Source organism: Bos indicus x Bos taurus, chromosome 25 (assembly GCF_003369695.1).
Source record: "Bos indicus x Bos taurus breed Angus x Brahman F1 hybrid chromosome 25, Bos_hybrid_MaternalHap_v2.0, whole genome shotgun sequence".
NCBI classification, from domain to species: Eukaryota; Metazoa; Chordata; class Mammalia; order Artiodactyla; family Bovidae; genus Bos; species Bos indicus x Bos taurus.
In genome coordinates this window covers 41,311,753-41,324,861 of record NC_040100.1, presented here as the reverse complement: position 1 = coordinate 41,324,861, position 13,109 = coordinate 41,311,753, and the positions used below count along the sequence as shown (strand labels likewise).

General features: G+C 50.6%; 1 protein-coding gene across 6 annotated transcripts in view; it reads right to left on the bottom strand.

The window, feature by feature from the left end:
• Positions 1 to 13,109, bottom strand: part of IFT140 (intraflagellar transport 140) — a 58,279-nt gene that overhangs the window by 30,802 nt on the left and 14,368 nt on the right. For all 6 annotated transcript variants that reach the window (XM_027527948.1, XM_027527950.1, XM_027527947.1 and 3 more), the window contains 7 exons: positions 12,642 to 12,748; positions 11,954 to 12,099; positions 9,763 to 9,966; positions 9,555 to 9,627; positions 8,826 to 8,917; positions 2,060 to 2,187; positions 455 to 572 (listed from right to left, as the gene is read on the bottom strand). In XM_027527948.1, the coding sequence (XP_027383749.1) occupies positions 455 to 572; positions 2,060 to 2,187; positions 8,826 to 8,917; positions 9,555 to 9,627; positions 9,763 to 9,966; positions 11,954 to 12,099; positions 12,642 to 12,748 (868 nt within the window). The remainder of the gene's footprint in view (positions 1 to 454; positions 573 to 2,059; positions 2,188 to 8,825; positions 8,918 to 9,554; positions 9,628 to 9,762; positions 9,967 to 11,953; positions 12,100 to 12,641; positions 12,749 to 13,109) is intronic.

Here is a 13,109-nt window from a genome sequence, read left to right as displayed (position 1 = left end):
CAAAGTGTGTGGTACACACGGCAGCGAACAACCCACTCGAGTGAATGAGGGAATGAGAGTGAATGAATCAGTGAGTCAGTGAATGAGTTAGTGAGTGAAGGGATGAGCGTGTGAATGAGTGAATGACAGAGGAGCACATGAACAGACACTGATGGCGGGAAGGCACCAGCCCCTCTAGAACCAACGCCCCTGCCACCTGGCTCCTTCACACCCACTCTCAAACCAAGAGGCTCCAGGTCCTCCCACACCAGTCACCCCTGCTGCCCAGAGACCTTAGTCTGATGATGCAAAGAGGCAGAAGGGAAGAGGTGAGGGTCTCTGCAAGAACCACTGCTTCTGATGACACAGGGAGTGAAGTGAAGGAAGGCAGGGAGGTAGAGGGAGCCCAGGGGGTGGAGGGGGCGCCAGGGCTGCAGGGGGGCGGGCAGGTGGGGCAGCGCACGTAGGGACCCACCTTGCTGAGGAGGAGACTGATCTTGCTGCCGCTGGCACTGCATCTGAGTGAGGTCAGGCCCCCCACGCCTGGGACCAGCTCGGCCAGGCTCTTGCAGCCGCAGTGCACCTTGGCCTCTCTGCAGGGAGGGAGGTGGTCTCAGTGGCCCCGCTGGGACGGCAGGCGAGCCCTTCCCCTTGGGCCTGGAACCTGGGACCAGCGGCTCTCACTTCAGGAACGGCAGACTCAGGAAATGGGCTGAGCTCAGGAGACAGGGCGAGTTTTCCACATTTTTTGGTGGAGATATAATCGACACACACATTATCTGAGTTTCAGAAGCACAGTGTAACAGTCTGCTATTTGTGTGGCTGAGGTTTTAAAGTTCTGTTTTTGTGAACAGGCAGGAGCACTATCTCGTTCCCATCACAGACAGAAGCAGCTGATTACAGATGCCACGCCGTCCCCACAGCACGGCCGTGGGCTCTGCTGCCCACGCTTCGTTAGAGTCACGTGCTTTTCCACTGTGTGGACAAACTCAAATTTATTACACTAGTCCTGTTTAGCTGTGTCAAGCTTGATGCCTCCAGAAACAAAACTGGCTTGTAGAGGTAGCTCACCATGACTTTCTTTACTTTATTCACATTTCCTTACTTTCCCCCTAGTGTTCTCTTTCTGCCCGGGACCCCCATCCAGGCCTCACGTGGCATCTAATCATCTCGTCTCCCTGGGTCCCTCTGGGCTGGGACAGGGCCTCGGGCTCCAGGCTCATCTCGTGTATTTCCTGCCTAGGCCCAGAATCCATTCCAGCATCAGTCTCCTAGGAGCCCACTCCCTTTCCTGCAGGAGGACTTGGACCCAGATCTGGGCATGGGGTGTGCTTATGGTTCCTGGGGTGTCGCTGCTCCCAGACCTCAGTGGCGGACAGACCAGGCCGTGTGCACTGCCCGGTACCTGCACACATACCTGCCTCCACCTGCATCGACACGAAGCTTCACCTGGCTCCAGACTCAGGTCTCCACCTTGGATGCATTCGCTCAGGGGTCACTCAGCCTCCTCCCTTGATGACTTGGAAACCACCCCTCAGGTGAGAAGCCGGCTCCCTGCCAGTCCTCATCCTGACACTCAGCTGCTCACGACCACCCTAGACGCCTCCCCGTGCCAGTGGGAACTGACTTTATCAGCAGAGTGCATGCTGCGTGCGGGCCCTCAGCCATTAGTCTCAGGGCCCCGCTCAGGCCCAGGGTAACCCGGGCAGCTCCTGGCGCAGAGGGAGGCAGTTCCACACGCTCATGAATGGGGGTTGTCCTGCCTTGTCTGCCTTTCATCCTGGGCACCCCCTGAACTGAAAGGTTGTTTTAATTTGCAGATACTAACGCTCACTGTGAGCTGTAAAGGTCTGTGGATTTCGGCAAGCGTGCTGTGTCACGTGTCTACCACACAGTGACGCTGCTCCCCACTTCGTGTAGAGATTAAGACTTTAAACCAAGGCATCAGGCATTTCCAACAGGAAAGTGCACATTAATGTTGAAACGAGAACATAAACAGTCTGCTGCCCCCGTCTGTCTTCTACCCATCGCATCGTCTCCCAATGCATTTAAAATACTTTTATTTGGACAAAAACTGTACCTTCGGGAAAGATCAAAGCTTTTAAAGTGAGCCAAGTCCGTCCCTACAACCAGGAAAGTTCCACAGATGTCCAAGAAGCATGGGTTCCCCTCTGACTCGGAGAACGGCAGGAGCTGCTTCACGGTCCCCTAAGGAAAAAGGAGGGGACAGGGACCTCAGGGGGGCTTCAGTCACAGGCCCCACCCCTTGCTGGAGTCTCACCCCACGTGGGAGGACAGGCCCTCTCATCGGGGAATCCCTGGTGCTTCCGGTCATGGGGGAGGTACAGAGAAGCCAGGTCAACAAGCAGGTACACACGTGACTCAGCCTGAGCATGCGCAGACAGGTGACGGAAGGGATGCTAAAAGAAAACTATCTAGGCGGCAGCATGTGGAATTCCATCCGTTTGGGTTGACGCAGGAGATGCTGCCCACGAGGTCTTATGTTAATGCCCCAGTGAAGCTGACTGTGTGGCTAGTGGTCACCTCTGGGGAGGCCATGAGTGGAAGGTGTGGTGATCACGTCCCAGGTATGTCCATCTGCAAAAACTCATGAGCCGCCCACACCACATGCCTACTTTCCCGTGTGTCCATCATATGCTGGTAAATGCCTGAGAACAGGTCTTGTCTGGGGGCAAGTTGAAGTGAGCCTGGGGGGAAGGAGCCAGCCATTGGAGAGCTGCACTGGCCTTCCAGAAGGAGGAGGAGCCGGGTGGCAGGAAGGAAGGCGGGCCCTGAGGCGGGCAGTGAGCAGACACCACACTGGGCATCAGTGCAGGCCAAGGGAAGAGTCACATTTTGTTCCACATGAAGCTGGAAGACTCTGGAGGGTTCTGAGCCACAGGTGACTTAAAATCATTTATGTTTTAAAATGTTGTTCTTACAACACATCCCACTATTGTTATTTTGGAAAGAGTGACCAGAGTCAGGCCTGGGCAGAGCTTACACTTTTGGGTGTCTTATGCATGGATTGACCCCTCTCCTTGGAGCTGAGATGGGTCCCCAGCTCAATTTGAAACAGGAGGGAAGGGGGCAGGGCACAACTTATGAAGAGTGACATAACCCAAGGACACAACATAAACCAATTAGAATCAAATGGGTCCAGGGTGGCAGACTCCACTTCCCTGTGGCTCAGATGCTGAAGAATCTGCCTCTAATTCGGGAGACCTGGGTTCGATCCATGGGTCAGGAAGATCCCCTGGAGAAGGGAATGGCAACCCACTCCAGTATTCTTGCCTGGAGAACTCCATGGACAGAGGAGCCTGCAGCCTATAGTCCATAATGTTGCAAAGAGTCAGACATGACTGAGCGATTAACACTTTCACTGTCACTTTCAAAGAGGCAGACAAGTCAGCTTCCCCTAGACTTTGATCCTCAATCAGCAAGCTAAATGACCACCTAAAGGCACTATGACAGTTCCAAGACACCAAAAGTCAAAAGACCCAAAGGTGGGTGGTGGCCCAATTGCTGGAAATCTCCACCCCTTCCCCCAAATAGCTGGAAAAATCCTCCCACTCATTAGCTTATGAATTCAGTTCAGTTCAGTCGCTCAGTCGTGTCCAACTCTTTGCGACCCCATGAATCACAGCACGCCAGGCCTCCCCGTCCATCACCAGCTCCCGGAGTTCACTCAGACTCATGTCCATCGAGTCGGTGATGCCATCCAGCCATCTCATCCTCTGTCGTCCCCTTCTTCTCCTGCCCCCAATCCCTCCCAGCATCAGAGTCTTTTCCAACGAGGCAACTCTTCGCATGAGGTGGCCAAAGTACTGGAGTTTCAGCTTTAGCATCATTCCTTCCAAAGAAATCACAGGGCTGATCTCCTTCAGAATGGACTGGTTGGATCTCCTTGCAGTCCAAGGGACTCTCAAGAGTCTTCTCCAACACCACAGTTCAAAAGCATCAATTCTTCGGCACTCAGCCTTCTTCACAGTCCAACTCTCACATCCATACATGACCACTGGAAAAACCACAGCCTTGACTAGACGGACCTTTGTTGGCAAAGTAACGTCTCTGCTTTTCAATATGCTGTCTAGGTTGGTCATAACTTTCCTTCCAAGGAGTAAGCACCTTTTAATTTCATGCCTGCAATCAACATCTGCACTGATTTTGGAGCCCCAAAAAATAAAGTCTGACACTGTTTCCACTGTTTCCCCATCTATTTCCCATGAAGTGATGGGACCGGATGCCATGATCTTCGTTTTCTGAATGTTGACCTTTAAGCCAACTTTTTCAGTCTCCACTTTCGCTTTCATCAAGAGGCTTTTTAGTTCCTCTTCACTTTCTGCCATAAGGGTGGTGTCATCTGCATATCTGAGGTTATTGGTATTTCTCCCGGCAATCTTGATTCCAGCTTGTGTTTCTTCCAGTCCAGCGTTTCTCATGATGTACTCTGCATAGAAGTTAAATAAGCAGGGTGACAATATACAGCCTTGACGTACTCTTTTGCCTATTTGGAACCAGTCTGTTGTTCCATGTCCAGTTCTAACTGTTGCTTCCTGACCTGCATACAGATTTCTCAAGAGGCAGATCAGGTGGTCTGGTATTTCCATCTCTTTCAGAATTTTCCAGTTTACTGTGATCCACACAGTCAAAGGCTTTGACATAGTCAATAAAACAGAAATAGATGTTTTTCTGGAACTCTCTTGCTTTTTCCATGATCCAGCGGATGTTGGCAATTTGATCTCTGCTTCCTCTGCCTTTTCTAAAACCAGCTTGAACATCAGGAAGTTCGCGGTTCACGTATTGCTGAAGCCTGGCTTGGAGAATTTTGAGCATTACTTTACTAGCATGTGAGATGAGTGCAATTGTGTGGTAGTTTGAGCATTCTTTGGCATTGCCTTTCTTTGGGATTGGAATGAAAACTGACCCTTTCCAGTCCTGTGGCCACTGCTGAGTTGTCCAAATTTGCTGGCATATTGAATGCAGCACTTTCACAGCATCATCTTTCAGGATTTGAAAGAGCTCAACTGGAATTCCATCACCTCCACTAGCTTTGTTCGTAGTGATGTTTTTTAAGGCCCACTTGACTTCACATTCCAGGATGTCTGGCTCTAGGTCAGTGATCACACCATCGTGATTATCTGGGTCGTGAAGCTCTTTTTTGTACAGTTCTTCTGTGTATTCTTGCCACCTCTTCTTAATATCTTCTGCTTCTGTTAGGTCCATACCATTTCTGTCCTTTATCAAGCCCATCTTTGCATGAAATGTTCCCTTGGTATCTCTAATTTTCTTGAAGAGATCTCTAGTCTTTCCCATTCTGTTGTTTTCCTCTATTTCTTTGCATTGATCACTGAGGAAGGCTTTCTTATCTCTTCTTGCTATTCTTTGGAATTCTGTATTCAGATGCTTATATCTTTCCTTTTCTCCTTTGCTTTTGGCTTCTCTTCTTTTCACAGCTATTTGTAAGGTCTTCCCAGACAGCCATTTTGCTTTTTTGCATTTCTTTTCCATGGGGATGGTATGATCTCTGTTCATTTCCAAGGCAAACCATTCAATATCACAGTAATCCAAGTCTATGCCCCAACCAGTAATGCTGAAGAAGCTGAAGTCGAATGGTTCTATGAAGACCTACGAGACCTTTTAGAACTAACACCCCAAAAAGATGTCCTTTACATTATAGGGGACTGGAATGCCAAAGTAGGAAGTCAAGAAACACCTGGAGTAACAGGCAAATTTGGCCTTGGAATACAGGCCTTGGCATGAAGCAGGGCAAAGACTAATAGAGTTCTGCCAAGAAAATGCACTGGTCATAGCAAACACCTTCTTCCAACAACACAAGAGAAGACTACACATGGACATCACCAGATGGTCAACACCGAAATCAGATTGATTATATTCTTTGCAGCCAAAGATGGAGAAGCTCTATACAGTCAACAAAAACAAGACCAGGAGCTGACTGTGGCTCAGATCATGAACTCCTTATTACCAAATTCAGACTTAAATTGAAGAAAGTAGGGAAAACCACTAGACCATTCAGGTATGACCTAAATCAAATCCCTTATGATTATACAGTGGAAGTGAGAAACAGATTTAAGGGCCTAGATCTGATAGACAGAGTGCCTGATGAGCTATGGAATGAGGTTCGTGACATTGTACAGCTTATGAATTACCCAGCCCATAAAAGCTAACCACACCATATTTCAAGGCCTCTGCACTTGTCCTCCATGATGGTCCACACTGCTTGTGGAGTGTGTTTCTCTCTGAATAAACCCACTTCTTACCTATTATTTTGTCTCTCACTGAATTTTTTCTGCAATGAGATATCATGAACCTGAGCTTTATCAGATCCTGAAACTAGGTCTGTGACCTCAGTGGGAAGACTGTGGGTTTTGGCCGGTTTGAGTCCCAGCACGTGGGTTCAAGTCCCAGTCTGAGGTAAATGGTTTCACATTCAACCAATGACCAGTGAGTTTCTGCTTGGCTTGGCACTGGGCTGGGAGCAGAGTGGCCAGGGGTGGGGTTTCCCACAGAACTTAGTGGGCTCTGCATACCAGGAACAGAGACTCAGAGAGTCTTCATTTATTACAATATTGCTTCTGTTTCATATATATATATATATATATATATATATATATATATTTTTTTTTTTTTTTTTTTGGCCATGAGGCAAGTGGGAGCTTAGCTCCTTGACCAGGGTTCAAATCATACCCCCTGCATTGGAAGGCCAAGTTTTAACCACTGGACCAACAGGGAAGTCCCTGACATATATTCCTTTCAATAAAAATTTTAAAAGGTTAAACTCTTGTCTATGGTCAGATGCTCCTAAGTTACTGCCATGATTTCTAGCTTGACTTTCACCCCTTCCCAGCATGCTGTTCTCTTTTCCCAGCAGGCCTTTTGTCCCTTCCCAGAATGCCTTTCACCACTTTCCCAGCATGCATTTCACCCCTACCGGCAACCTTTCACCCTTTTCCCAGTAAACTTTTCACCCCTTCCCTGAAGGCCTTTCTGTTTCCTCCCAGTATGACTTTTGCTGCTTTCCCAGCAGGCCTTTTTATTCTTTCCTCATAGGCCTTTCATAATATGCCTTTGGTTCTCTCCTGACATGCCTTTCATTCTCTCCCAGTATGCCTTACGCCCCTTTCCCAGCATGCTTTTCACTCCTTTTCCAGTATGCCTTTTGTTGCCTTCCCAGTGGACTTCTCATTCTCTTCCTGTATGTCTTTCACTCCTTTCCCAATATGCCTTTCATTCTCTCCCAGTATGCCTCTCACTCACCTTCCTAGCATGCCTTTCGCCCCTACCAGCAACATTTCGCCTTTTTCCCAGTGTGCCTTTCGTTTTCTGCCAGCATGCCTTTCACCCCTTCTCAGCAGGCCTTTCCTTCTCTCCTGCATGCCTCCACCTTCTGGCTCTGGAGTTCATCCCTCTAATAACCCAGCTGCTCCCTCATCTGTTGTTGGCAGGGCTCCTCCCTACCTCAGCTTTATGTCCACACCTGATGCCCCTTCACCACTATCAGCGGTCTGCAAGCCCCATCCCTCCGCCTCCCCACCTCCCCTCTGACCTGAACCTGGCCAGGCATCTCTTGAGGCCCAGATCCCTCCCTGCAGTTCCCCCAGGAGGCTCATGGGACTGCAGCCACCTTCCCCACCTGTCAGGTCTCTATTCTAACGTGTCCCCCTGCAATACTCTCCAACCCCCTCCATACTTTACTGTGCTCCTTACCGTCTGACCCTTCTGCTAGAGGCTAGAACTGCAGGGAAGCTCCTTCAGGAGTTACTGAATAGAGAAGGGGAGGTATAAGCCTGTGAGGTATAAGCACAGGACAGACCTTAGGAAAGAACTCAGAGCTGGACACAGTGGTCACACACCGAGAGCCAAACCAGCAGCACAGCAAGTGTCCTCAAATTTGATGCAGAACACTGCTGAACGTGCGGGGTGAATGGTCTCCCCTGAAAGATACACCCACTTGGATGTAAACATGACCTTATTTGGAAAAAGGGTCTTTGAAGATATAACTAAGGCTCTCAAATAGAGATAACTCTAGATTAGGGTGGACCCTAAATCCAGGGACAAGCGTCCTTCTCAGACACAGGGAGAAGGCCATGTAAAGATGGAGGCAGAAACCTGGCTACAGGCTACGGAACGCAAGGAATGCTGGCAATGCCAGCAGCTGGAGGAGGCATGGGACAAACTCTCCCCCACAGCCTTAGAAGGAGCAGCCTTGCCCACACCTAGATTTTGGACTTCTAGCCTCTTGAACGGTGCTGAGGAAAATAAATATCTATTGTTTTAAGCCATTCAGTTTGTGGTCATTGGTTATGGCCAGTCAGGAAACTAATACTCCGTGTCAGCCCCAGGGATAAAGCAAGTGTGCACAGGATGCGGGCAGGCAGGGGCTCCCCTACTGCACCCCCTGCAGAAGACAGAATGGTGCTAGAGGCTGTGGTCCTGGAGGTACGCGTGGCTCCCACCCTCAGACACATGCAGGAAAAGGTCTAAAGCTGTGGCCAAAACTGACGGCCCCTCAGTCCTCTAGGTGCACATTAAACAGCACACCTTCCTCCCATTTCATAATGCACTCTAGAACCAGCCAGGCAGTCCTTTTCGCTGCAAAGGGCCACTGCCTTACCTCCTGATTTCTGAAGTCACAAGAGCTGTCGATGGAACAGCTATGTGAGAATCCATTAGATTCACAATCCAACCAGACACCCAGTGAGGGGATCTGATAAGGCTGGGTGAAGTCAATAAGCAGGCTCTGGCTTGATTTAGAGGTGGCGTTTTAAACTCTGCTCTAGTTGTCTTTAACGTCACAGGCCACTCACCGTAGAACAGTCATTTACCTGCCAGGTTCGAACTTGGACTCTGTTTGGCTCCACCGTATAAACGTTTTCTTCATGCATGGCTAACACTGGAGACTCACACAGGAAGGACCCTGAAATGACAGACAGAGGTCATGACACCAGCAGCTAGTCTTGTCAGAGCTCCTTAGAGTTTCGGAAGCATTCTCACACTAAAACTGGAACTCTTTATAGAGTGATTGATGAGAAAGACTGGAATCTAGCACAAAACATCTTCTACAACTAAAGTCATAATGAAGAGCCTCAGGCTATAAAGATGGGGAGAAAAGGCAGAGCTGTAGTATCAAGAATGTTCTCACGTGTGTTCCCTACTGCTCCTTGGCCCCACAACAGCCTTGTGAAAGGTGTGTTTTCTTCATCTTGGTAAGTGAGGCTCCAAGATACAGGGACTGCCCAGGGCCACGGCTGCCAGTGACGGCCTGATGGGGCACCCAGTGCCAGGCACCCACCCTCACCACTCACTGATGCCCTCACCTCCTCCCTCTGGTGAGCAGCTGGTGCTTCTCATAGCGCAGCCTCTGTGACAGCACCACTGTCAAAGCTGCAGCTCATCATACATAGGACTCTGGAGGCCACGAGCTCTAGCCCGGGCACGAGAACGGGTGTGGGGTCTCCCGGTGGCCCAGGACCTGCCCCCTCCCGGCCCCTCAGGAACTAGCACCCCCACCTGCATCAGACACAAGACCCTCCGGGGGCTGAAAAGACTCCCACCTGCACTGCGTAACGTGGCTCCAGACGGCTCAAAGATCACCACCTGTTTTCCATTCCAGACGGCAACAGCATCCTATGAAGAGCCACGGAAGGGAAAAAGCAACCAGTCATCCAGGCCTCACTGTCCCCAGTGACCCTAACAACTGGCCAGGGCTTCTGTCTACATCAGTGACCCTGCCCCCCGCCCACAGATCACCCTGGCAGTGACCTTGGTGGCAAACACTCCGCTGATGTGCATGTCTGTGCGCAGGCTGTGGGTCACCCCCGTGGACAGGAAGGACACGCTGAGGAGGCTTGGGGAGACCTGCACGGCGGCCACCTGCTGGTGGAAGTGGGATGACATGGCCTGTTCATGGAGGATGAGCACGGAGCTGATGCTGTTCACGGCCAGGAGGCTCTTCCTGGAGCCCCACTTGGTTTCCACGAGGAGAGACACCACCGAGGTATGAACAGAAAGGAGACGTGCAGTCAGGGCAACGTCACAGGTATGAAGATTCATAAACAGCCTCCAAGCACTGCTTCTTCTCATTATTTAAAGTGAAGTGAAAGTTGCTCAGTCGTGTCCGACTCTTTGCGACCCCATGGCATTCTCTAGGCCAGAATACTGGAGTGGGTAGCCTTTCCCTTCTCCAGCAGATATTCCCAACCCAGGAATCGAAACAGGGTCTCCTGCATTGCAGGCGGGTTCTTTACCAACTGAGCTATCAGGGACGCCCTCTTGTTTAAAAACATGACTTTAAAAATTTATAAGTGTAAAATGTGTAATTTGCAGAAAAGCTTAAAAATACTGGATCTCAACACCCAGAGTTGAGATCCAGCATGTAAACTTATGTGCTGGTTCTAGTTTGTGTCTGTTCTGACTGGCTGAGCATCTTCTAGAGCTTAGTTTACCGATGCAAACTTAGGGGCATCTGTGTTTTATAAACGGAAAGAGAGTTTACACCCTATCAGTGAACTACCTGGCTTCCCAGGTAGCTCAGTGGTAAAGAATCTGCCTGCCAAAGCAGGAGATGCAGGAGACACAGGTTCAATCCCTGGGTTGAGAAGATCCCCTGGAGTAGGAAATGGCAAGCCACTCCAGTATTATTGCCTGGAGAACCCCCATGGACAGAGGAGCCTGGTGGGCTACAATCCATGGGTTGCAAAGAGTCAGATATGACTGAGTGGCTAACAGTGGAGGATCTAAAAGAAATTCCTAGAATTGCTCTAAAGTGAAAGTGAAGTCGCTCAGTCATGTCCGACTCTTTGTGACCCCATGGGCTGTAGCCTACCAGGCTCCTCCGTCCATGGGATTTTCCAGCCAAGAATACTGGGGTGGGTTGCCATTTCCTCCTCCAAAATTGCTCTAAGACATCCCTAAACTATTTACCATATAAGTTTCATTTCTTGATTAGATTATTTAAACTTCATCTTAAAAAGTTCAGGGAGTTCCCTGGGGGTCCAGTGGGCAGGACACTACCCTCCCCTAGTCAGGGAGCTAAGATGTTGTGTGCTGCACGCCCATATCACACAGAGCAGAGCTGACAGGCCAGGCCCAGGATGGCAGGCGAGGAGCCCTGAGGACACAGCAGGCGTAACTGGTGAAAACTGTGAGAACACAACTGCCCATTTTTCTCGGAATCGGGCACAAAGTTAAATGGAGAAAGAAGGACTGAAGAAAATCTATTGAGTTTAGAGAGAAGAGCAGAGTCTGCGGCAGGTGAGCCTGGCGGGCAGGTTTGGCCAAAAGGCCCAGGGAGGGACGGCCGCCAGCGTCTCTCACCGCTCAGCTCCGCACACAGGCCAGCTCCAGGTGGGTGTGCGGGGAGGCTCTGCCTTTGGGGTGGAGCCTGACCACACAGACCAGGCCTTCGCCCTAGCTTGCTTCTCACGGGGAGGCAGTCCCAGACAGAGGCTCTGGTGCCCAAAGCCGCTCTCCCCACAGGCAGGCTCTGGAGCAGCAAGCTCCCAACACAAGCAGCTCTATCTAAAACAGAGCATGGGCAAGACAGCAGTGCCCGGAGAGCGGCGGAGGTATGGAGCATCCGGAGGTGGCTGGGGCAGGCGCTCCCCGAGGCCCAGCCGTGAGGACTCGGCACTTTCACTGCCAGGGCCGGGCTTCAGCCCCTGGTCGGGGAGATAAGATCTCACAAGCCGAGGGGCACGGCCAAAAAAACATAAGTGAGAAAACAAAACAGAGGATGGTAGAGACAAAAGGACAGGTAAATCGGTAAAATAGATAAATATAGACTACCGCAGACCCACGACCGCTTATATAATTTCTGACCCAACAGGCCTTTATATTTTATTGTTGCTATTTTTTAATCTTAAGTTGAACAACTGACAAAAATAGGCTCAGAGCCAATTACTGCCTCCACCTGTGCAAAAAGCGAGGGCCCCCAGCACCCCACCGGCTGTACCTTTATCTGCATGATGTTTCCTTCCAGCTCAGTGGGGGCCTGAAGGGTCCACTTGTCTTTGCCCTCCGCCCCGCGGCCGTTCGGGAGGCCCGGCGCTTTTCTCCACATGGCTACTCGCCCCTTGTCGGTACCTGCTGCCAGGAGACCTACAGGTAAAAAGAGAGCTCACCTTAGCTGAGCCGGAAAGGGATAAAGTGGCAGCGGGCGCCCTCTGACCACCCTCTCAGATGTATCAGCCCGCCCAGTAACTCTGCAGCCACTTACCCAGCTGATCCCCTTTGTAGGAGCTCACTGCCGTAGCGATAGTATGTGTACGCGTGCGTGAGGCGCGTGTGTGTGCGTGTGAGGAGCCACACAGGACTTGGCACTTAGTGGGCACAGAGGTGCTGCTCCCATGCATCTCCTATTCCACTGTGTGTGCGCGCATGGGTGCACACGTGTGTGTACACATACACACATCCATGCACATATATATTAATATACACACACATATAATGTTCCTCACGCTGACTCTCTACTGAGGGTTCAGGAGGAACAGACACCCATTCCCGCAGCCGGATGGTCATATTCCTGACCATCTCCTGGGCCACCATACGGGACAAACACAGCGCCCGCCTCTCTCTTGCTCTGGGCTGACCATCCTCGAGTGGCTGGTTCCGAGAACAGCCCCTGACGCCAGAAGTCTCACCTTTAACTTTACAGTAAGAAACGCAATTTATATTCTCTCCTTTTTCAAAACCAAACTTCTCCTCTGGACTCAGGACGTAGTTCTCCCCTCGTTCTAAATCCCAGAATCTACAAGGCAAGCAGGAAAGCCCATGAGGGGCCTGCGTTAGTGTGTTTCCCTCAGCTCCAAGGGTCTTGTTCAACTCGCAGATTAAACATTAAATACCAGGAAAAAGACACAGCCCTTCAGACTCTACAAAAAAAAAGTTTCTCATCATCATGTTGTCCGTTAGGCCTTGCTCATGACCAGAGGGAGATGCTGCCAATGCAGAGGGCCCCTGTGGGACACAAGGTCAGGAGGAGAGCACAGGAGCCCCGAGCACCTGAGCCCAGGAGACCCCTGCGTCACGTGGACTCAAAGCAATGGCCCAAGAGGCCATGACATGGGTTTCCACGTACACAGGGGGCAGGGTCAGAAAGGCAGGGGACA